The sequence below is a fragment of the Balaenoptera borealis genome, assembly GCF_965194805.1.
Source record: "Balaenoptera borealis genome assembly, chromosome: 7".
NCBI classification, from domain to species: Eukaryota; Metazoa; Chordata; class Mammalia; order Artiodactyla; family Balaenopteridae; genus Balaenoptera; species Balaenoptera borealis.
In genome coordinates, this window is record NC_138864.1 from 20,177,135 (window position 1) to 20,200,949 (window position 23,815).

At 34.3% G+C, this 23,815-nt stretch overlaps 2 protein-coding genes across 3 annotated transcripts in view; one reads left to right on the forward strand and one right to left on the reverse strand.

The window, feature by feature from the left end:
• Window positions 1–23,815, forward strand: part of COG5 (component of oligomeric golgi complex 5) — a 284,645-nt gene that overhangs the window by 72,058 nt on the left and 188,772 nt on the right. The gene's annotated exons all lie outside the window — the stretch shown is intronic.
• GPR22 (G protein-coupled receptor 22) lies at window positions 1,411–22,809 on the reverse strand. Its single transcript, XM_082399870.1, has one exon. It carries the CDS (start codon window positions 7,091–7,093, stop codon window positions 5,792–5,794), a length of 1,302 nt encoding a protein of 433 aa, XP_082255996.1. The 5' UTR covers window positions 7,094–22,809; the 3' UTR covers window positions 1,411–5,791.

The window sequence follows — 23,815 nt, forward strand, 5'->3', positions numbered from 1 at the left end:
ATCTCTTTTTCTCTCATAAAAATGAGTATTCTTTGGAAGGTGATAGCTTTCGTATTAACGATGAACCCAATTTTCCTTTTGTTTCTACATCTCAGTACTACTCTGTTCCAGATGTTTGTGAATTGTTATAGTATTATTTCATTCTACTTCTTATGATGTAATATATGTTATCATATTACTAATCTGTCCAGTCTATCTGTTGTCTGGGTTTTATTTTAATCCTTTCATTGTTTGGAATGCTTCTTAGCAAAAGTCTTCAAATTAGCTTTCTTTTGTGAACTCTCTAACCCACAGTTCTATGTTCTCTTTGTATTTCTGTAAGAGTTGAGCGTCTCTGAGTATTTTAGATCTTTTTCCTGCCTTATATGGGTTTAATTATCTCCTTATATTTCTTGTTTATATTGTGATCTGAGCTTCTCTCTTTCCTAAGATTTATTATTAGTCATCTCACGTTTAGCTTTCTTTGACTTCACCCCAGTCCCATAGGGGTCTCACACAGGTGTCTATCTCTGAGATGTAAAGAAAATAGGTGTCAAAAGTTTTCTCTAGTTTTTATATTTCTTACTGAGTGGAAAGGAAGAAAAGAAATAGATTATTTTATGGTTTTTCCCTTGCTTTTAACTTCCATTTAGAAAAAGAACCTGCTTCACAGTTTGCTAACTTACCTTTCTTACCTTTTTGAAATGTAGCTTGAAGCTATTTAATTACAATAGAAAAAGGTTTAAGTATTTGATATTTTATCAATATTATTTAGAAACTTTGCTTATATGATTTTTTTTTTAAAGTTTTTTTTTTTTAAATTTATTTATTTATGTATTTATTTTTGGCTGTGTTGTGCCTTCGTTTCTGTGCGAGGGCTTTCTCTAGTTGTGGCAAGTGGGGGCCACTCTTCATCGTGGTGCGCGGGCCTCTCACTATTGCGGCCTCTCTTGTTGCGGAGCACAGGCTCCAGACGCGCAGGCTCAGCAGTTGTGGCTCACGGGCCCAGTTGCTACGTGGCATGTGGGATCTTCCCAGACCAGGGCTCGAACCCGTGTCCCCTGCATTAGCAGGCAGATTCTCAACCACTGCGCCACCAGGGAAGCCCTATATGATTTTTTAATTTTTAAAAATTATTCTTATGCAGCCATTAACAAAGAATGAAAGTGATATGTATATAATGAGTTGGATGGATATTTATAATAAATTATTAGGAAAGAAGCAAAGGATCATATTTATATTTTTTGCTTTGTGTACCTTGGAATTTTGCCATTGTTTATAGTTTTTTATAATTGAAAAAATTTCCAAAGAAGAAAATAATGCGTTTAATGGAAAAACTGGATAAACCACTATGTGAAATATAAAGTAGATAATTTAAAACATCAAATAGGAATTTTCATTTTGAATATTTGTAATAACTAGAACATTCTTTTTTTTTTTTAATTAATTAATTAATTTATTTATGGCTGTGTTGGGTCTTCGTTTCTGTGCGAGGGCTTTCTCTAGTTGTGGCAAGCGGGGGCCACTCTTCATCGTGGTGCGCGGGCCTCTCACTGTCGCGGCCTCTCTTGTTGCGGAGCACAGGCTCCAGACGCGCACGCTCAGTAGTTGTGGCTCACAGGCCTAGCTGCTCTGCGGCATGTGGGATCTTCCCGGACCGGGGCACGAACCCGTGTCCCCTGCATTGGCAGGCGGATTCCTAACCACTGCGCCACCAGGGAAGCCCCTAGAACATTCTTGAATAATGTTTATTTTACTTAATTGAATTTTCTGCTTTGCCAGAAATTCTTTTTGTTTTTGCCCTTGTTACCCATGTACTTTATTCAAAGCATAATTTAAAAAGTTCTTAGATCATTGAGGAAATCTAATTTCTTGTGGTCTTTTTATGGCCATCATTTTTAATTCCTCACTCTCTTAAAACAGTTGGCTTTCTAGTCAGTTGGATACCCTATTGATTCTGCATTGACGTTGCCTGTCACATCTGTATGCTCCTTTGTAGAGCTACTGCCAGCACTTGTTGCCAGGCCTTTCATTACCTATCGAGGTGATGGCAGTAGCTTCCTATCCTGTGTGTTTTCTTTGCTTTCTTAGCTTCCCATTTCTGTGTCTTACTCAGTCAACTCTTTCTACATATTGCTGTTTTTGTTGTTTTTTTTTTTCTGTAGCTCATTTCTTATCACGTTATTCCCCTGCTCAGATTTCTCTGCTGGCATTTAAGGCCTCTGTCTTTTGGTTCTAATTTAACTTACCATATCAACTTCTCACTACTGTATTATTTTTCTTCTAAAGAGAACAATTTACTGTTTTCAGGATATGCTTTAGTAGCTTTCCTCAACATTGCTTTTGTGTATATTGTTCTTAAATCCAACATAATTCTTTTCTTATTAAGTTTGTTAAGAACGTTATTCTTTTTAATTTACATTTGCCACATTCTGCTTTTTTAATAGGTATTACCATACTTTTTACTACCTCGATTCTAGATTTTAAGCTCTGAGGGTAATATATGAGTTTCTGCCGTATAAGTATCAGCCACAGTGCCTTCTACCTTGTAAGGATTCAAATGTTAATTGAATTACAAAGCTTACTTAAATGTACAATCATAAAATATAATAAAACCAAAAGTTTTATTGACTTTGGAAAGTAGTCTTGAAATTACTATGTTGAATAAAGCCCTACGAATAAGCACTTGCTTTCTTATACTTTTAGGTTTTTACGTTTAAGTCTAATCTCAGTGAAATGAGGAGTTTGATTTTTTAATGTCCAGAGAGCTGAGATTTTGCTATTATTTTATTTGGATTAAAAATAGACCATATACCTAAAAATTGACTTATTATTGGGGAGAAGTATAGAATTATTCAGTGCTATGAATGGCATTTTTTAATAAAGCATCATTGTAAATAATTCTTTTTTAATATGTCTGAACATCAGTTGGGTACTAGTTGGTAGAATAACAATGACCTTAAATTAGGAAACAAAAGAGAAAACAACAGTTCCATATCTTGTTGAGCTCATTTTTGGTTAGTTTTTAAAAGAATAGTTCTTATTTCAGTAGTTTTCAAGAACTAACCCAGTTAGCTATATAGAAATTGACATTATTTGTGGCCTATGGATAGAAAAATATGATTTTAAGAAGATCCCATATTGAATGTATTGTTACCTCTATTGCTTTTGCATTTAAAAATTTCATTCTAACATGAAAAATTAGCATTAATGCTTTTTTGGTAAAATTATTTGAAATAAAGTAAAACATTTACACATTGTGTTAAGGGCCATCATAAGAAAAATAAAAATATTTCACCTTTTCATTGAACAACATTTAAACAAAAAGTTATCTAAGCTTCTCATTCTCTCCTTTAAGCTGAGATCAGTAATTGCAAACGTATTTGTGACTTGTTTTTAAAAGCTGAACTTTTAACATAAATGTTATTTTGGTTTACATATTATTTAACACTGAAAAGCTACTAGAGGTTATCTGGTAAATATGAATATTCTTTGTTGTAAACCAGTGGTTGTACTTTTGTATGTCTGAAAGATCATTACAGGTGGACAGAAATGCTTGTTAATAGTTCCAGTGTCAAGTGTAGAAGTAGTAACAGCTTAGAGGGCAACATTATAATATTTGCTATTTATTTTTTATTTTGTTAGATTTCTTATTACAGAGAACAAGAGGGCATGAACGCAGTTTAGGCAGATTTATTAGAAAAATGTTTTTAAACTGAGTTCTTTGGCATGTTTATAGACTTGAAGATGAAAAATATTTAGAACACAAAGGGTTTTTCTTAACATGAAGACTTTTCTAAAAATAGTCTAATTTTTATTAAGATTATAAAGCTAGAGATTAAAATATTTATGCTCAGAAATCCAAGTACAAAATTATTTAAAAATTTTTAAATGAATATATTAGGAGATATTCTGTGCTAAATATATTTGTCGAATGAAAATTTTCTTAATGTCTTTATGCAATCCTAATTTCTCTTTAAGTTTTCAAAAAATAAGTCTTAGTTGTTTATGCTACATTTTGTCAAATTGAAGCATTCTTTAATTCCATAAAAGAATACAAAGTAAGGCAGGAGGAAACCGATTCTTTGCCAAGATTTAACATTATGTCAACATAACATTATTATCAGAAATATATCACTATTAAGTTTGTCATGTAAACCTCAGTGAATTCCTGCTATTGCATGGTGCTCATTTCCCCAAGGGATAAGGTATTCAGTAAACTAAATTGGATGAATTTCATTTATTTACATAAAAGTGGTATATTATTGAATTGGTTGTTTTCTTCACAGTCCAACATTTAATTTTTAATTATAGAAGACCACCTAATGAAAACATGTTTCTTTCAATGAGAGATTATTATTGAATTGTTTGACATAAAAATTTTTATTTAAAAATGAGTTGCTACTTGATTTAGTGAATACAGTATGAAGAAACAGAATAAAGAATTGTCCAGTTAACCAATTACAAGGGAGCAAGTATTTGCCTACTTTAAATAACTTATTGCTGTTTTTCAGGTACAGTGATAATTAGCACTCATCGATAGATTATTAGATTATAACAATTGGAAAATACTCGTTTGATATGAGATTCTCAAACCTGATATCTAGAGTTAGGATTAGTAATTTCACAGTTTTCTAACATGAATTGGGGATTGGAGGCAAAATGCTTTAAATTTAATTAAGTGGTGTAGTGGAAATAAATTCACAAGATTTATTGCCACTTTAATGATTTTGAGAGTTGAAAAGGACTACTATATTTTGAAACACTTGGGAGCTCTGATAGTGTAGGAACATTGTGTAAATTGTATTACTCTAAAGTTGCTATGTTTCTAAAATTAGAAATAGTTGACTTTTCTATAATGACATAAAGTCTTTTTTTTTTTTCCTTCCTTGTATTCAGATTTTAGTAGTTAACTTCTGTTATACAAAAAGGCTGACTTGAATAAAGTTAGGATGTCTGTTTATTTTAATGCACTGGTTTTTGCCAGTATACTGTATTAATCCAGAGCATTTGGCTTAACTCAACCAAAGTGAGGAAGGAGGAAAGAAGCCTTAGTTTTCTTCCTTCCTTTTATTGTCAGTTCATTTGTATATTATAGGCATAGTGCCCTTGATCTTAGAAAATCAGTCTCTTTTTCATAATAAACTTGAATTTCAAAAGTTCCCCTATCGTGATGTGCATATACATGGTTGTTTGTGTTTTGGTTCTTGAATTTTAAAATCCTGATAAATCCTACAATTTCCTACATTCCAAAAAGGATAAAGTTTCATATATAGTTCATTATTTTTGATGCATCAAATATTATAGCAAGTAGACTATGCTAGAAAACATAATATAGTGGTATAGAAAATCCTGGGTCATTTTGGTTGCTTGGAGCCCATAATTTTGGTTTTTATGTTAAAATGCTATTCCAGTTGTTAACATATAAATATATCTATAGTTTGTGGCTTAGAAACAATACACTTTATAAAAAAAAAAAGCAAGGATACCTGCGTCAGTTATATTTTAAAGTTATACAGTGTTTTAAGGCTATGTATTTATTCTTTAGAAAATATGACTCACATAAATATCTTCTGATGGACATAATATTGACAGAATATACACATGATATTACCTTAACAAACTGCCATGCAACAAATACATTAAGTAATGAAGAAATTGAATATATATGACCTAATCTAATCTTGACATTTACATTGAAAATTTACAACATAACCAGTACTTAAAATGTTTTTCTTATATTTGGCAGTAATTTTTTACAATTTAAACTTAAAACTTCTGAATGTGGGTTTGGTGAAACTTAGCCTTTTCCCTAGTCTGTGACAACCTGAGGTACTAAACATTTTTCTCTTATTTCACTATCTTCAAAGGTAATTTTTTTGTTTCTTTTAGGATCTATCCAAGAATTGTGTATTACAGCATTATTAGGCATGGGATCAGCTTCTACTATGGAAACAACTCGCTTTTTCATTTTACTTTTCAAGACCTTTTGAAATTTTTGTCTAGTAAATGCATATAATAGAGGATGAAATATAGTTGTTCCATAACCCATGACTAGAAAACACAACCTTAATTTTACTAAAAGGTCACTTGGGCCTAAACATAAAATAGTGGTATTTAAAACAGAAATTGGTGTCCAGCAGAGAAGAAATGTAGAAATAATCAATAAAGACATTTTGAAGACTCTCTTTTGCCTTTCTCGTCGTTCACGATGTCGTTTCATAGCTCGCCGGAGGGCAATTATTACAGAGACTGAAGTTCTAACACCAAAGACTACATTTCTCCCACCACTGCTTTGTGACATGTCTGTAGTCTCATGTTGTGTGGTTAGAGAAATCGTCTTTTTCTTTCTTGCTTTCTTCTTCTGCCCTGTTGAGAATCTTGTGCCTATTCGAATATTGAGAGCCTGAAGTATTTTGGTGTATGTGATTAACATTACTATGACAGTGAAAAAGAATATTGGGATCTGTACTAGCAGGTGATAATACATTCCCAGTTCAGTGTAGTATTCATTCGTACTGACACACAAAAGTGTCTTGTTTTCCCATGTATTTCCACTTTGAAGGCTGAAAAAATTTACCTCAATAAAGGGAATCAGGAAAGAGAAAAATGAAAAAATCCAAATGGATATCATTAGCATTACAGCTCTGCCCATTGTCAGAATTCGGTTTGCAGGCTTTACAGAGATGTCATATCTGTCCAAAGTGATAGCAAAAACGTTGATTGCTGTTGAGACACTTGTAAAAGATACACAGGCCTCATGGAAACAGCAGATGAGAGCAGTGTTACTCTCCAGTGAAAGCAGAAGGATAACTATAGTTAGAGGAATACATCCCACACAAATGATTACATCAAGTACATGAAGATTCATTGTAATAATGTTACTGACAGAGTTGATTAAGTTGGATTTCATGCAGTAAAGTACCAGTACGGTGAGGTTGCTGCCAAGTCCCAATACAATTTCTAACATAAGAAATCCGGTGAGAGACACTTGAAAGCTTAATGGATATGATAGTGGTTGGTACATATTGGTGTTGATGTCATCAATGTCATCTCGCACTGTAATGTTAGATTCAGACTGCATGTTGATTTCCAGAATGGGAGAAAAACACATTCTTTTGGAGCAGTTGGTTTTTTCCCTAGAAAGTGAAATAGAATAAACTATTTGATATTTGGCAATTTAAAGGACGTACAAAACCTGTGTTCTTTGTAAAAAAATTTTTTTATTGTGTACTTAGTTTAATTTTTAAATTTATAAACTATTAATGGAAAATGTAGAATTAGGGAACATCAAGGTTTGCATTGTTTTGATGTACAGGGAAATTGGGTTCCCCATCTGAAGAAATAACTGTACTGGGGATTGCTCCTATATAGTTCAAAATTGTTTAATAAACTAAAAAGGTTTTCCTTATTTGGGTTTTTCAAGGTTATTATTTGAGATACAGTATATTTTTGTATAATAAAACTACCCAGTATGCAAAACTAATTTTAGCCCAGTGTTTTAAGATTTCATTTTAAAATGTTGTGAGTAGGTGGAAAATAAACGCTATTTTAACATGTTGTAGCACAATTAGTGTAGGTGTAATTATTCCCATGAGATTTCAAATGAACAGGACAAATGTTCACTTAAAATGACAAGTGGCACAGAGCACTAGTTTGTTTTAAATCACTTTGTCCGTGCTCTTGATTGAAATTCATATTCAGCAGTCAACAGTGTGTTTGGGGATATCTGGAGTTATTTCCCACTGAAGTAGGCAAATGATAAATATTTCATATTTCTCAGTGAAAGTGCTCACTGAACTTTATAACAAGCAAACTTATAAAAATTGGAAAAAAAGGACATTATTTTGAAGTAAAACACCACAGGCCTTAGTAAAAGAGCACTAATCACTCTTATGAATGAATGATTTATTTTGTGACCACACCCTTTCATATCTTGTAGAAGGAGAAAATTGAAATTTAATATCATATTAAGAAATAGCCATTTTTAAGGTGGTTTAAAAGAATGCATCAGTTGATTTTATTAAACAGAATTTTTAAAGCAAAAAATGAAATTTTAGGGAAAAGGAGTATCTGAAGCCCATTTTCTGAGCAATCTATTAAAGTTACACATTTCCTGTGAAACCTTTTGTGTAAATCACCCAGTGTGTATCATTTTGAGGAAAATTAAAAGAAAAAAGCCAAACTCTTGCTAATTCATGCATATCTATGTTTTAATATATAGAAGTTTAGAGTAATTTATAAAAATAATGTCTGATTTGCTGGGCTAAAATGTCAGTAATTAGTATATTTAGTTAAAATATAAAATCATACAACCAACTATATTTCACATTTCAAGTACAGCATTTTGCCTGCAAAATCATAACAAATTATAAAAGCTAATAATTTTCGAACTCACGTTAGCCTTTCACTTGATGTAACCTTTGACAAGTTTTAGAATATAGTTTTATTTATGCATATTATTTTAAAGGTAGTGTTTCAGAAACACAAATGCTAACATTATTAATTTCTTTTGAGCTTACTAAAGGCATATATTTGAGTAAGTGAAGGTCTTAGCCAGCATTGAAATCCTATAAAAATGGAAAATTTTAAAGTGTGCCAAATTTTCTGAACTGACAGATTAAACATCAGGTCTTTGTCACATCAGTTAGATTTAGAATTAAATAAAGCAGAAGTGTCAGTTTAGATGATAATTAAGGAAAATGCATCTACTCTAGAGCAAGATTCTTTTCTCTTGTAAATGTTAAACAGTGTCCTGGGGTGCATGCATCTTCTGACCTACCTGTTTGCTGTTGCCTTATGGGCCTTTTGGCTCACTATAGCAGTTTTTCACAATATGATACATGATGTCATTAACAGATTTGGACATGAGTTTTTACCTGACAACAGTGAAGTAGCTGTGTTTTATTTCATGTCTTGTAGGAATTCTTTCATTTTTCTCTCCAATACTTCAACTGCATGAATTGTGAGATTTAGTTGGCTGATGAATTTCTAAAGACCAGTACAAAATACTTGTGTTTGTTTTGCCTTAAAAAGTCACGACCGAGAGAAACTTCCTCAAATGATAGGAATTGTTTCCCTTTGAGAGAATATGTGATGATGTCTCTTTATTTTCCAGAACATGTGAAAACAAAAGAAACATAAGGTTTCTAGCTTCTAAAATGTACTTAGACATCCTTTTGTTACAAATGTAAATCTGTTTCTATAGCAGTCCTCATTATTTTGAAATGATTTCTTGGTCACATAACTTGGTTATAAGTCCAGTCCATGTTCTCTTGATAAAAACCATCTGCTATTTAATTTGGTTTGTTTTCATTAGAAGAGGATACATAATTGGTCATAAAACTCAGATGGAAAAATCCTTTAGTAATATCAGTTGATACGAATATCTGAATATTTAGTGCAGAAAAATACTTGCTAAAGCTTCATTTAGCTTGCTGGTAATGTATGTCATTCTCTTGGCAATCCATGTTTCATTGTTTCTTCAAGAATCAGTGGCTCCACAATTTTGGTATGTTACAGTATAAACTCCCCCTTTAAAAATGCTCACCATTTTGTTTTCAGGCTTTTACAGTTATATTTTCATTTTGTGGCTGTTTTATATAGCATCTTCTTAGGATGATTACTGTCGATGTGTTATATCCCAGCAGTAATGTAGACCTGTATTCTCCGGTTTTAACTCCTTAATGTCTTAAAATCATTGTTGCAAGAATATCCTGCAGTTTGTGGTTCAGACAGCTAGGGAGGTGATGGGTCAGATGCATTCTTCATATTGTCAGTTGTAAATACTGAATTAGCTGCTTTGGGCCCTTGTGAAAAAGAAAAAAAAAATGGTTAAGGAATAGGGTTCCTAATAATTTCCTATTAATTGAAAGTTACTTTAGTTGTGTTGATTTAACACCATACACAGTGTTTGTTATCAAAGTAAGCAAACTGTATTATTAGAGCCATAGCTTATGCATAAATTTAACGGTTTCTTTAAATATTCTCTTTTCCTAACAAAGACTGTAAGTATAATATTTAGTAATAGAGTTAACATTACAAATATTACCATGAAAGAAAAGCTGTATTTTTTTAAACCAATTTCTGCTCTCATTTTAGAAGTTAACCTGTATTTTCAGAGATTATGAGCAATTAGCATACATTAAACATACTGTCATTCCCTCTTATCTTTATAATAAATTTTACAGTATTTCCTGCTGTAAAATATTGTCACTTGCTTATTAGCACATGGCTTGACTTTTAACTGATTAAAACAGATTCCATGATAAAACACTATAAATTTCCATTGATGAACTGTTAGTGTAATTGAAATGTAAAGGGTGATGTAAAAGGTGACTGCAAATTAAATAATTTTCAATGAACATGCCCAATAGTAAACCTAAAATTGAGTAATAAATAATAGCTAAATAGTAAACCTGATTCTTTCAAGAAATATAAGCATTTTTTGAACACTTCAGAAAGACTACTGATGACATTAAGGGTATTTAGTATATCTGAAGTAACTTAAAAAGCTGATATCTATCTTCAGAGTGATTCAACAAAGAATATTCTTTGTATTTAACATTGCATCCTAAAAAATTACGTTTAAAACATATCATGTCTTAAAATAAATAGATCTAAAAGATACATGTTTAGCAATAAGTAGAATTAAGCAAATAAACTCTTAAAATTTAGGCTGAAATTTTTCAAAGTAATTTTACCCCACTATGCTGGTTCAAAAGCAACTGAATACTATAATAAGGAACACATCTTACCTCTGCTAAAGATTTGATAAATTCTTGATGTAGTTGAAGCGTTTCCAGTTTTGATTGATTCATTTTGTTCACTGGTTAGTAGAGGACCGGGGGAAGAGGGTCATAAACACCTCTTCGAAAAAGACCTTAATGAAAATGTGTGTCTGTACTGTGCCATTGTTTCAGCAGTACTGCTAATGTATGGAACATGTAGTGCTGCTTGGAGGCTGCTGCAGTCTCTCACTCTTCCTACTGTGGAATCAATAAGCATCTGAAAATACATAATGAAAGTAATTTAACATACTGAAGGCTTCTTGTCTCCAGAGACAACACTTAGATTCAGTCTTTCTAAAAAGGAATGGCACTGCTTTTCAGAGGAAAGCCTGTTCTGGGCAGCTTTTGCAGAATGACAGCCTACCTTGTGGCTTCTCTCCACTGCAGAGAGATGCAGTGCATTCACTAATTTTGATTGGTCAGTTGTATTGGGCTTAAATTGTGCTTCATATGTATAGCAGGGATTCCCCCCACCCCCCACTGTTTTATATAAGGATGCTTTTTTAAAAGGCTATAGTTATAAGTGGTTGTGTGTTGCTCTTAAATAGAACAGGAGTAAATTAGTCTTTAAAAAATGCGTATTCTATTCTGGTTTGTTGTTCACTTATGCCAAACATTAAAAAGATATAGGGTGGTGGTGTTGGGGGGGGGGCAAGAAAGAATTACATAGTAAAAGGTATATATTCTTTTTAAAGCCTTGGATAATTGCACTTGAAAATATTTTAGTTGTATATATGTTTTTGCTTGAGATTCTTTGTTCTACAAATAGAAAGGCACTGCATCTTTACTGTGAACCACATTAAATTTCAACCAGTTTGTTTGTATTCAAGTCATCTTCTCTGTGTATTCCAAATTGTGAACATCTCAAGGTGTTAAACATTATGACTGCAGTAGTCATTCATTCAGGTATTCACTTCATTCATTCATTCAAAATATTAATAAAGCTTGATTTAAGGTGATTACACCCTACAATTTTTTTTTTAAAATTCCACTGCTATTAGTAGAGTCTCAGTATGAAGAGATTTAATCATGTGCATTACTTTTGATATTACTATTCAGTCTTCACCTCTGGTAACCCGTTTTGCTCAGTAGATATGTACCGATCATGTGCCATCATATTTTATTTCAACTGCTGTTTCTGTTTTTAACATGGGTACTTTTAGTGGATTACTATACCCTAATGTCGTATGCAGCTGTATGCTAATGTTATTGGGTAAATATATTGGTAAAGGAAAAAGGAAGTTAATTACATGTCTTCATAAGTTACAAAGCTAAATTATTTTAAGATATGCTGTCAAAAGAATTAAAAACAATGGTGTAGATAACAAAATATTACTTTAAATTTAAATTTCTGTTAATTTTGGTTACTTATGAATAATTTTCTATTTTCAATATTGAGGAACACATTGAGGAAACCTTTTTTTTAGACTTGAGTATATAAAGTGGCTGGATTCTATATCTCTTAACAAAACAGAAGACATATTGCAAATCACTGAATTATTAGAATATTGATTACCTATTTCCATTATTTTAGGAATGTTAGTGGTGTGCATTTTTTAAAATATGTGCTAGGTTTTTAATTTGTAATTGAAGTTATTGTTTATAATTTTGAAAATCAGTATACATTTTAATAATCTTCCACTGCTAGTGTTTAAGCTGCACAGGGGGCTGGCTGAATAGTATATGAGCTGTGAGTTGCATTTCCACAGAAGTTGAGAGTAATGTGGTGGAAAATTTTGCTGTGAATTTCTACAGTTTTCTGCAGAGCTTTGGGTGGCAGGGCTTTGATAATGATAAAAATTAAAATATTGTGCTCCTTTTCATGCATTTTGAAAATTGGAGAAGAGGATCTTAGAATGCCAGCCATGTTGAAAGGTAGCGCAGGTGTGCGTATGCACACATATAGTGTTGTTTGCAGCTTAAAACTAAAACCAAAGAAAAGATATCAGTTGAAACTTGTGGTAGAGATGAGAAGTTATTAACATAGTGAAATACATATAGTGCTTTTCTGCCAAAGAATTCAAGTATTTGCTTACATTTATCGTCAAAATATCACCATGAAGTAGAGGAAACAAAGGCACAGAGAAGTTTAATGACATGAGAAAGTGTAGGTAAGTTAGTCAGTCTAGGTAAGTTAGAAGTCTGCAAACCCCCTTCTAACTATATAGCTGGCCCTCTCTCTTTGGAAAATTCTGAGGGTAGTTTTGACTTAAAATTGGATGATTTGGGTTCAGTCACTACTTGTTAGTTACATGACTTTTGACAAGTCAAGCATTCTCTGGGTCACGATATAGCTTTGACTTTTTAAATTGATGTATATTTCTGTGTTTTGTTTAGCTCTCTGTGCGACAGTATTTCCAAGTTATACTCAGACTGTTCTGAAAAAATAAATTCTGGGATCTCTGTAAGACATAATGACAGCAAGAAAGTTCAGGTCTAGACAACACCTTTTATTCCCTGTGACTTGTGGTTAGGGATACACAAGATATTACAAATAATAGTTACTTCTTACTGCATACAATGCTTAGTATATTTTTCTTTCTCTTTCTTATTTTATTTTTTGGCCATGCCACGCAGTTTGCAGGGTCTCAGTTCCCCGACCAGAGACTGAACCTGGGCCATGGCAGTGAAAGCCCGGAATCCTAACTACTAGGCTACTAGGGAACTCCCCTATGGTTTTCTTTTTTAAAACCACAAATTGGTTTGATGATTATAAGGTTCTTTGATCTCTTAGCAGGATAATTCTAAATTCCTTTGTTTTTAACAAAGAAGCAGATATCTAAACCCCTTGAGTGAGAATCAGATTATATTCTTTTCATGAAAAAAATTAATATCAAATTATAAACATCAGAATTTACAGATTCTTACTTCCATAGCAACAGATTTTCAGTTTTGCATTTAATATATTTTGTATTCATATAGGATACTAATTTTGAAAAATGCTGCAATTAGTGATTTAAAACCAAATGTTACAAAATCATTTTATAGATTACTTATTAATTAGTTAATAATAACCTGGGAAAACAGTTTAAGTTTCCTGATAATAACTAAGCAACAGATGTGAATCTAACCCTCAAATATCTCTATTAAAATCCCTCTTCACAAGCTGTGTTTTTCTTTAAGTTAAAAACATTTTGATTTTTTTTAGTTTAGGAATTAAAATTCCTGATATGGGAGTCCTTGACTTTTAATTTTATATATTTGCCTCCTTAAGTTTGGACAACTTTGAGTGTGAGAGAGTAATTTACTGTTCACATTTAAATCTACTGTTCGTATCAGATCATTCTTATCTAGCTTGTGTCTGGCTCTAATGCTACAGAATTTTTGATGATTTTGAATTTGTAAATAAAAAACCCTCAACTTTGTGAAATATTGGAATTAACCACAACTGACAGTGCTTTGAAACTATTTGCAAAGTATATATGCGAAAATAGTTTCTAATTGCTGAAAAATCACTTTTTAAATTGTATTGCTTCAAGAGTACTTTTTCAGTGAATACTTAACATAGCTAACTCTCAACTCTCTCTGATACTAGAGGCCAAGGTAGAAAGGATTATTTCAGTTTAAAGCCAATTCAGAAATTTCATTTGGCTTCTCAACTTTAAATTTCTATCACAACAAATGTTTTACCAGAAAAATAGAAATGGACCATCTGCTGAAACCTCCGTTAAGTGGGGAGTAGCCAGGGTAGTAGAGAGTCAACAATATTGGTGATTCATTATCGATAAAAGAGGATAATTGAAAACTGATTGTAATTGGATAAGGTACACGCATCAGAATTGTATGTCTTAACCGAAAAACTCCACATCTTCCCCATCCTTCCCTATCTCACCTAAGTTGGGCATTTAAAATTTTTCATTTTTATTTTTCACAGTATGTGATTGTAAGTCATTTGCCAGCATCTATTACAACAATAAATACATGGCATTTATTTCCGTTTTTCTCATCCAAACCTCGATTTTGGACCCTGTGACTATTACTACTTTTTAATCTCCGTCTGTTGTCCTACTGTTGGCATGTTGTTTGGGGCCCTTGTCCAAATTATTACGATCCCTGACCCTAATTTTCTGGCATGCTCTTTTGACTGCCTTATATCCCTTTTTGCATTTTTAAGTATTACAGATTTTGTTGATGTTTTTCTCTTATATTTCCATCAAAGAATTACACAAACATGTTTATGCTTTTTTTTTTTTAAAATTGGTTTCTCTTTGTGTTGCTGCTTCATTTTTCTTATAATTCTTCTATTGTAGGTTATTCAGAATCAAATTCATTTCTGTGTTCTGAAACCAAGTCAACTGATTAACTAGATTATATATTTAACAAAGCTATGGCAAATCCCTTCTTATGTGCTGTTATGAGTCCTTTGCTTATTTATTATCCTTGTTTATTTTTAGTAGAGAGAAATATTGATACAATTATTTTTTGTATATTGACCTTGTATCCTGCAACTTTACTAAACTCGTATATTAGTCTTGGGAACTTTTTTGTGAATCCCATGGTATTTTCTGTACAGGCAATTAACGTCTGCAAATAGAGACAGTTTACTTCTTCTTGAACCATGTGTAACTTTTATTTCTTTTCTTGCCTTATGCTACTGTGTAAGACCTCTGGTATTAGATTTGATAAAAGTGTGTTGGGAGAAGCATTCTGCCATGGGCCCTGAGCATCTCTGAAGGTCCTAGGGCATGCTGGGGATTGCTGGCCATGCTAAGAATGAAAAGACCTGACTGTTCTTCACCTGTTCCATTTCTCAGGGTTGTGTTGGAAGCTAGCCACTTTGAGGGATGCAATAATAACTCCCCAAAGAGCAGACTTGCTTCTGCTTGTTATAAAAATGGTAAATTGTCCAGCACAGTTTCTTTGGCTGTCATGCAAACCTGTTGTATCCAGAGTATCCAACCAGGTCCCTCTGCCAGGAGGACTTGGATAGGAAGGTGAACTGTCAGAGTGACATGATCTCTCATACTGCTTGCTGTGTCTTGAGTCCTTTACCTCTGATCGAGACATCTTAAGTCTTCTGCCAGTATACATGACAGAAACAAGCTAGCTTCATAGCTTGCAAATAGGGTAAAATCCTAGACCCTTCACGATTTCTGACAATATTGGCAACGAGAACATGATGTTGACTGAAACATGGCTTCCTACAAAAGAGAAGACAAGGGCCCTTGTGGGCTGGTTTAGAGAGCATGAGATGCAATAGCAAATGCTCTTGTTTAAGTGGTGGGCTAGTAGATCTCTTACTGACTTACCTGTTAATGAGTTTTTAGAGGCTAAGCAGTTAAATGAAGCTGCCCAAATGGTACTGTGGTTGTTGCCCAGGCTCCAGGCTATAGGAAGAAAGAATGTAATTACATCAGTGAGGCAGCAAGCCTCTGGGCCTCCACAGAAGGCAGTATGACTGTACCTGCTGAGTCAAGGGCTCCCTGGAGCTAAAATAAAAGGCGTTCAGCAATGAGGATACAGAGCTTTGGGTAGACTTAATACATTATAAGTTCATTTGTTGAGTCCAGGTAGGCAGCCGCTTGAGATTGAATGTAGCTGCAAAGTCTTGCTTATTGGTGCAGAGCTTCTTTTTCCCTTTGTGCCCTCTGATTCCTCTCCTCCTCTGCTCTAACCTCAGCTGCTTAAAATAAAAGCCAAGTATGGCAGGGGAGCGCAAGGAGAGGGGAGAAATTCAAACTTTTATAGCTCTGTTGGATAGAGGTGCCCAAGCACGCTCCAACCTGGTCCTGTGGGGAAAAAGCACAGTAGGTGGCAGGGAGGCTGAAGACACCAGGGCTGCAGGGTGGAGCTGTCGCAGCATGCGTGTGGGCAGCTCAACAGCCCCTAGGCCCAGGGGCTTAGAGGAGTTTGGAGGTATGTGGGAGGAAGCAGCGCTGACCGTGGGGTGAGGAGCCAAGCAGGAGAAAAGCCTCCCACCACCTCAGCCCTCTTCTACAAGCTAGCCCCCCACTACTCTGTACTCCCCACGCTCCTGGTCAGAAAATAATGTCGTCTCCTGGCAGCTATGGCTAGTCCCTTTTGTGTGTGTGTTAAAGTCCTTAGTTTGTGTTCCTGCGGCGGGGTGGACGGTGGGGGGCACTCAAATTCAAGAAAAGCTAAAGTGTGGGTGGAGCCTCTGGGCTTATTCATGTACTGTTCTTCTGGCTTCCCCTGGCAAATGTGTATTTGGTATTGATGTTTTTTACATGCTTATGTTGTGAAGGTTATAAATTCACAGGAGATTGCCCCATTCACGGGCTCCTGCATGTCCCCTCCCCGGTGATCTAGCACAATGTATCATCCCAGGAGGAAAGAAAAAACCACAGCTTTAGTTAAAGACTGTGGCTGCTAAAGTGCTCAGGCCATTTCTTAGCACAGCAGTGCCACCTGCCTGACCCAGCTGCCAAGTGCACCTCTTTTGAACAGGCCTACTGCTACGGTCTTGTTAAAACTAGTCACCTGACCCATAGGTGCCTTGTGACTCTGGCCCGATGTCACTTGGACTTGATGACTAACAAGGAAAGGGCCCAGTAGACTTCATTGAAAGTCAAATGAACAAATGAAAATGGTTTATTCAAGGGTGCAGCTAGCCTCGCCTTAGTGTAATCTTGGTTTTGCATGAAGGGATGGAAGTGAACCCTTTTGGGGGAAGCCTTTTCTTTCATTCCATCACTTGAAGCAAACCACTGGTTCACTGGGGTCCTTGATGCACAGAAGTTCCTGTGAATACCTAGACCTGGTTGACTGATAGTTCGGCCAAGTTATAAGCTGATGGTATCCATTGTGCTGCTGCAGCTATTCAATCTCAGTGCCAGCTCCAGAAAACCGAGAGTGGATATGATCACTCTGTTCCATTCTCATAGCTCTGACCAATACTCCTCTTGATTAACGTTGTTGTATTTTTACTGAGTCTTGGGCTGTTGCCTATAACATAGCCTTCAGATGTACCTGTTGGAAGACAGGTTAAAAACATCTCTCTTTGGGGCTGCAAACTGTGGACCAAATCGCAGCCACCGGTCAGTTTGCGTCACTCAAGCCTGTACATCCCAATAGCTGCCATTTCCACTTGGATCCATTATCAAAAACAGCAAGATACCCACCATAGTAGACTGGGTAACAGTGGTGTCCTAAGTTTTAGGAAAGGGAACTTCTCAATGTATGTCACCCACTCCCACTTGTGGTGGAATTCCTTTTCCTCCCCTAGGCGTATAGGGTTTTTTGCTGCTTCCTTTTCGTAGCTCAAATGGGTTTTCAACAGTGTTCAGAAAATCACAGGGTCTGTTGCACTTCCCTCAGTGGTTTTAGGCTTTTATTCTCCCATGCATTAGAGATGGTAGAAAGGATCCAGGCTGAACTTCATGCCTTTCTCTCAGTGGTTGCTCTTCTCATCCCCAAGCACGAGGATGCTTTCTCAGACCTCTCACTCTGCACCTGGTCTTTGTGTGTGTGTGTGTGTGTGTGTGTGTGTGTGTGCAAACCTGGTGAGGTCTCTGAAGAACCTGTGAATAGGTATGCCTTCCCTTGTGTTGGTGGCCTCCATGGGTTCTATATTTTCTTGCTAGCACAAACTCAGCCTTTAGGAATTCATTAACAATTTTAGCTGAATTATTCTTTCTGGTGTCCAGGATTGTCTTCCCCAGGTACTCAAGTGCTCATGCCCCCATTTGTCCTTCAAGGTACCTGTTTTTCTTTAGAGTTTGGGTTGGTTGGTTGCCCTGTAATCTCAGGTCTCCTGGCAGCTATTTACCTTGATAATATAGATTAAATTCATGACCCTACTTGGTCATAGTAGATTACCCTTTTAGATATTGCATGATTTTATTTGCAGTTATTTTGATGAAGTATTTTGCCTATATGTTCATGAGGGATATTGGTTTGTCATTTTCTTTTGTTGTATTTATTTATTTATTTTTTGGTCTGGTTTTGGAATCAGGGCAATAATGTTGGATTCATAATGAGTTGAAAATGTTTCTTCTTCCTTTAGTTTTAAAAACATTTGTGTAAGATCGGTACTGGTCCTTCCTTAACTGTTTGATAGAATTCAGTAGAGAAGATGAGTGAGTCAGGAGGTTTTATGTTGTTTAAAGCTTTTAATTATAAATTCAAGTAATTTAATAGATTCAGATTTTCTGTTTTTCTTCTGTCTGTTTTGGTGATAAGTATCTTTCAAGTAAATTGTTATATCACTTAATTTGCCAAATTTATTGGCATTAATTTATTTTTAACATTTTGTCATTATATTCAAATATTAGCAGGATTGTACTGATACCTCCCCTTTCATTACTGATATTGGAAATTTGTGTCTTCTTTTTTCTTGGTCAGTTTGCCTAGAGGTTTATCAGTTTTGCTAATCTTTTCAATAACCAGGTTTTGGTTTCATTGGTCTTAATGAATAGTGTTCTTATAGTTCTTTTTCTATTTTATTGATTTCTGCTCTTACCTTTAGTATTTCCTTCCTTCTACTGCTTTGGTGAAAGTTTCTTTAACAACTTTAAATCTCTTTTTGTCAAATATTTGCTCAGTATAGCTTTACCTACATTCCACAAATTTGATTGTTTTATTTTATAATCACTCAGTATGTTCTCTAATTTTCTAATTTCCATTGTATTTCTTTGTTGACACATGGGTTATTTAAAAGTGAGTTTTTCAATTTCCAAATATTTGGTGATTAAAAAAAATTTTTTTTGTTAGTGATTTCAAGTTTAATTCCATCATGATCAGAGAACATACTTTGTACAATTTCAGTTTTAAAAAATTTGTTTTGGTTTGCGTAATGACCCAGAATATGGTCTGTCTTAGTGAATGTTCCGTGTATTCTTGAAAATAATGTGTTTTATCCCATTGTTGGGCATAGTGTTCTATAAATGTCAAATAGGTCAACTTGATTGATAATACAGTTCAAGTCTTTTCTTGCCTCACTGATTTTCTGTTTATTTGTATTATTAGCCTTTTACTGAAGGTAACTTTTTACTGAAAGAGGAGATATGAAGTTCCCAACTATAATTCTGAATTTATCTATTTCTCCTTTCACTTTTTCTAGTTTTTGCATCATGTATTTTTATTGAATTCATGAACATTTAAGAGTGTTATGAATTATATGTCTTTATCCCTAATAATACTGCTTGTTCTGATGTCTGCTTTGTCTGATATCAATGTAGCTACTCCAGGTTTGTTTTGATATGGTTTACATCATATATATTTTCAACTCTTCTGTGTCTTTATTTTTTAAGTTGTGTTTTCTGTGGATAGTAATAGTTTGTTTTTGCTTTTCTTCCATTTGGATTTCTCTCTTTTAATTGGAGTGCAGAGCATTCACAGTTAATATAATTTTCCATGTGATTAGGTTTAAGTCCTCCACTTGGCATTTGTTTTGTTTTGTTTTATGTCTTCTTTTTTCATTTTTCCTTCCTTTTCTACCTTCTTTTGGATTAAGTAACTTCTGCTACTCCATTTTTACTATTCCAAACGATGGAATAGGAAAAATTACTATTTATAGTAACTAATGATTAAATAAAATGGAATAGTAAATAGTCTATTGACTTACTAGCTATATCTTTTAAATTTCTTATTTTAGTGGTTGTTTTAGATTTTATGATATACATGTTTAACTTAAAACATTTTTTTTTTTACAAGTAATAGATCATATCACATATAATGTTAGATCCTTACTATAATATCACTTTCTTTGGCCCTCTTCCATCTTTTGTGCTTTTTAAGAGTTTACTTTCACTTATGTTGTAAACTTCTTGATAGATCATTACTGTTTTTGTTTTAAACAGCCAATTATCTTTTAAATAAATTTTAAAGGTAAAAAATTTATATTTATGCATAGATTTATAATTGCTGACACTATTTCTTTTTGTACATCAGATATTCTGGTATTATTTTCCTTCAATCTGAAGAACTTTGACTTTTTTTTTTTTTTTTTTGTAGTACAGGCTTTCTGGCAACAAGTTCTTTCTGCTTTTGTCAAAGATGTTTTCCTTGTGTCTTCATTTTTGACTTATTTTCACTGTATATAGAGAACTATATTGACTTTTTTCTTTTGTCATTTAAAAACTATTTTGTTGTTTTCTGTAGGCATAGTTTCTGATGAGAGGTCTGTGATGGATATTACCTTTGTTCATCGCTATGTAATTTGTCTTCTTTCCCTCTGGCCATTTTTAAGATTTTTATTTCATCGTTTCCATAGTTTCATTGTGGTTTACATTGGTGTGGTTTCTTTGTGTTTACCTTCCTTTGGGCTCGCTTATATTCTTGAGTTTGTGTTGTTGCTGCTGCTTCTTCAATTTGTTGTTTGTTTGTTTTTTCTCATCAAATTTGAAAAAAATCCATTCTTTAAGTACTTTTTCTTTTTCACATCTTTCCTCTTCTTCTGGGACTCTGATAACATGTATTTTTGGCTTTTGGTATTTTCCCATGTATCATTAAGGCTCTGTTCGCTTATATTTTGTACCTTTAGTTTGGCTCTGGTTTTAAGTTCATCAGTCTTCTCTTTTGTAGTGTCTGATCTGTATTGAGTGCTTCCAGTGAATTTTTCAGTTCAAATAGTGTTTTTTTCAGCTCCAAAGTTTTTAAAAAATATTTATTTAATTTATTTATTTGGCTGTGCTGGGTCTTAGTTGTGGCACGCAGGATCTTCGTTGCTGTGTGCGAGATCTTCGTTGAGGAATGCGGGATCTTTTAGTTGTGGCATGTGGGGTCTTTAGTTGCAGCATATGGGATCCTCTAGTTGCGGCACGTGGGATCTTTAGTTGCAGCATGCGAACTCTTAGTTGTGGCATGTGGGATCTGGTTCCCTGACCAGGGATCAAACCCGGGACCCCTGCATTGGGGGCGTGGCGTCTTAGCCACTGGACCACCAGGGAAGTCCCTCAGCTCTAAAAGTTTTATTTGATCAAGTTTTATAGTTCCATTTTCTCTTCATTGTGTTCATATTTTTCTTTAAATCTGTGGACATAATTATAATAGATATTTTAAGATCTTTATCGCTTAATTTCATCCTTTTTTTTTGCATCTTTGTATTTATAATAATTTTTGATTGGATACTGGCCATTGTGTTTGAACACTGTAAATGGATTTTGTTGTCTTCTTTTAGTGGATGTTGTATTTTGTTCATTCAGGTAGTCAGGTTACTTGTGGATCAACTTGATTCTTTTGAGGTTTGTTTTTAAGCTGTATTGAGTCAGTTTTATAGGAACCTTTCCTCTGAGACTAGTTTAGCCTTACCATTAAGGCGTAATCCTTCATAGATCTGTAATGTTTTCCCCTGTGTTCAATGATGTGTCTTCATTCTGGCTTTCCAAGCTGGAACATCTTGCAGTGCTCTCTCTGTGAGCTCCTAGAGTTGATCAGTTTGCAGGCTTTCTAGTAGTTCTTTGCCTGGCCTCTTTGAGTCTTACATATGTATTCATAACATAATATTCCTTTTAATATTCAAGAAACCCTATATAGAAATTTCTGGAATTGTGTCTCTGCTTAGCTTACTTTTTTCTGCCTCAGCTTCTGGCTGCCTCAGCCTTCCTTAATTCACATTCGTCCCTTCAACTCATCCAGACCATTATGCTTCACTAGAGTTTTCTCTTGTGTTGTAGGGGAAAGCATATTTAGGCAGAAAGCCTGGAAAATTATAGATTTCACTTCATTTGTTTTTCAGGGATCACAGACTTGCATGTGCTGTTGTCCAGTATCTGAAAATGGTATTTTCATAAATTTTGTCCAGTTTTCTAGTTGCTAGGGTAAGCACTGTACTAATTACTCTTTTAGGTTGGAAGCAGAAGTTCCAAATTTGTTTGATGCCTAATAAGAACATGCAGTATAAAAAAAACAAACAAAACAACTAATACTAAACTTTCATTGGGTTATTTGTATGGAAATATGTTAATATAAATGTTTCAGACATTACATGAAATTTCTAAAAATCTTATATGTTCTGGTATAATGTTATAAGTCATAATCCTAGTTATTACTTTAAAATGTATATCTCAGAAATAACTAACTTTCTTGTCAACTGCATTATTATGAACTTTCATCATATCTTTAACTGTGGTCATTTTTAAGTTTTGTCATTTACAGACAGTTCTGGGTGTACTCTGATGCTTTTGCAAATATGTTCCTATAAAAGGGTTTCATCTTCAAGAAATTCATGGAAAAGACTCTGACAAGTACAGGTTTCTGGTAACTGACTGTACTGCTGAACTGAATGAATAAGCATTTTCAGAACTCTAATGAAAAACTGATGAACTCATAAAAGTGCTAACAAAAGATCAAGATGAAAAAAAAATTAATTACATGGGACTGAGTGAACTGATGAGGATGAGTATAATTTTTGTGACTTTCTGTCTGAATTAAAAAAAAAAAATCCCACAAGGACTCAGAGGCAAAGAACATACAAATCAATTTTCACTGCAGAGTAAAGGAGCTGTTACAGTGGAGGATTACTGGACTGAATGTCAATATTATGACATAGTATGAGTGTGTTTCATGTTTGGTAATTGCAATCATTGTTGCTTTTGTTGTGGTCCTCCATGTACAATGCTTGGTGTCAGTCTATTTATCTCTTGTAAAAAAAAAATTATCATTGAGTTTCTTTTAGCAGTTGATTATGAACCATCTTGTGGCATTCCTCATATCATGGTCTTAAAATTATTAAAATCTTTGATTTTACTTTTTATGCCTAGTTTCTTAAGTTACAGTCTAATTATAGGCTGGTAATATTTTGTATCATGTAATTCAGATTACTTGCATTTAAAAAATTTATTTTTATTTATATTTATTTTTGTCTGTGTTGGGTCTTCGTTTCTGTGCGAGGGCTTTCTCTAGTTGTGGCAAGCGGGGGCCACTCTTCATCGCGGTGCGCGGGCCTCTCACTATCGTGGCCTCTCTTGTTGCGGAGCACAGGCTCCAGACGCGCAGGCTCAGTAGTTGTGGCTCACGGGCCTAGCCGCTCCGCGGCATGTGGGATCTTCCCAGACCAGGGCTCGAACCCGTGTCCCCTGCATTAGCAGGCAGATTCTCAACCACTGCGCCACCAGGGAAGCCCACTTGCATTTAAGATATCTGCC

What these genes read in the sequence shown, in the direction of transcription:
- GPR22 (XM_082399870.1), bottom strand. Translation starts at nt 7,093, where the DNA reads ATGTGTTTTTCTCCCATTCTGGAAATCAACATGCAGTCTGAATCTAAC.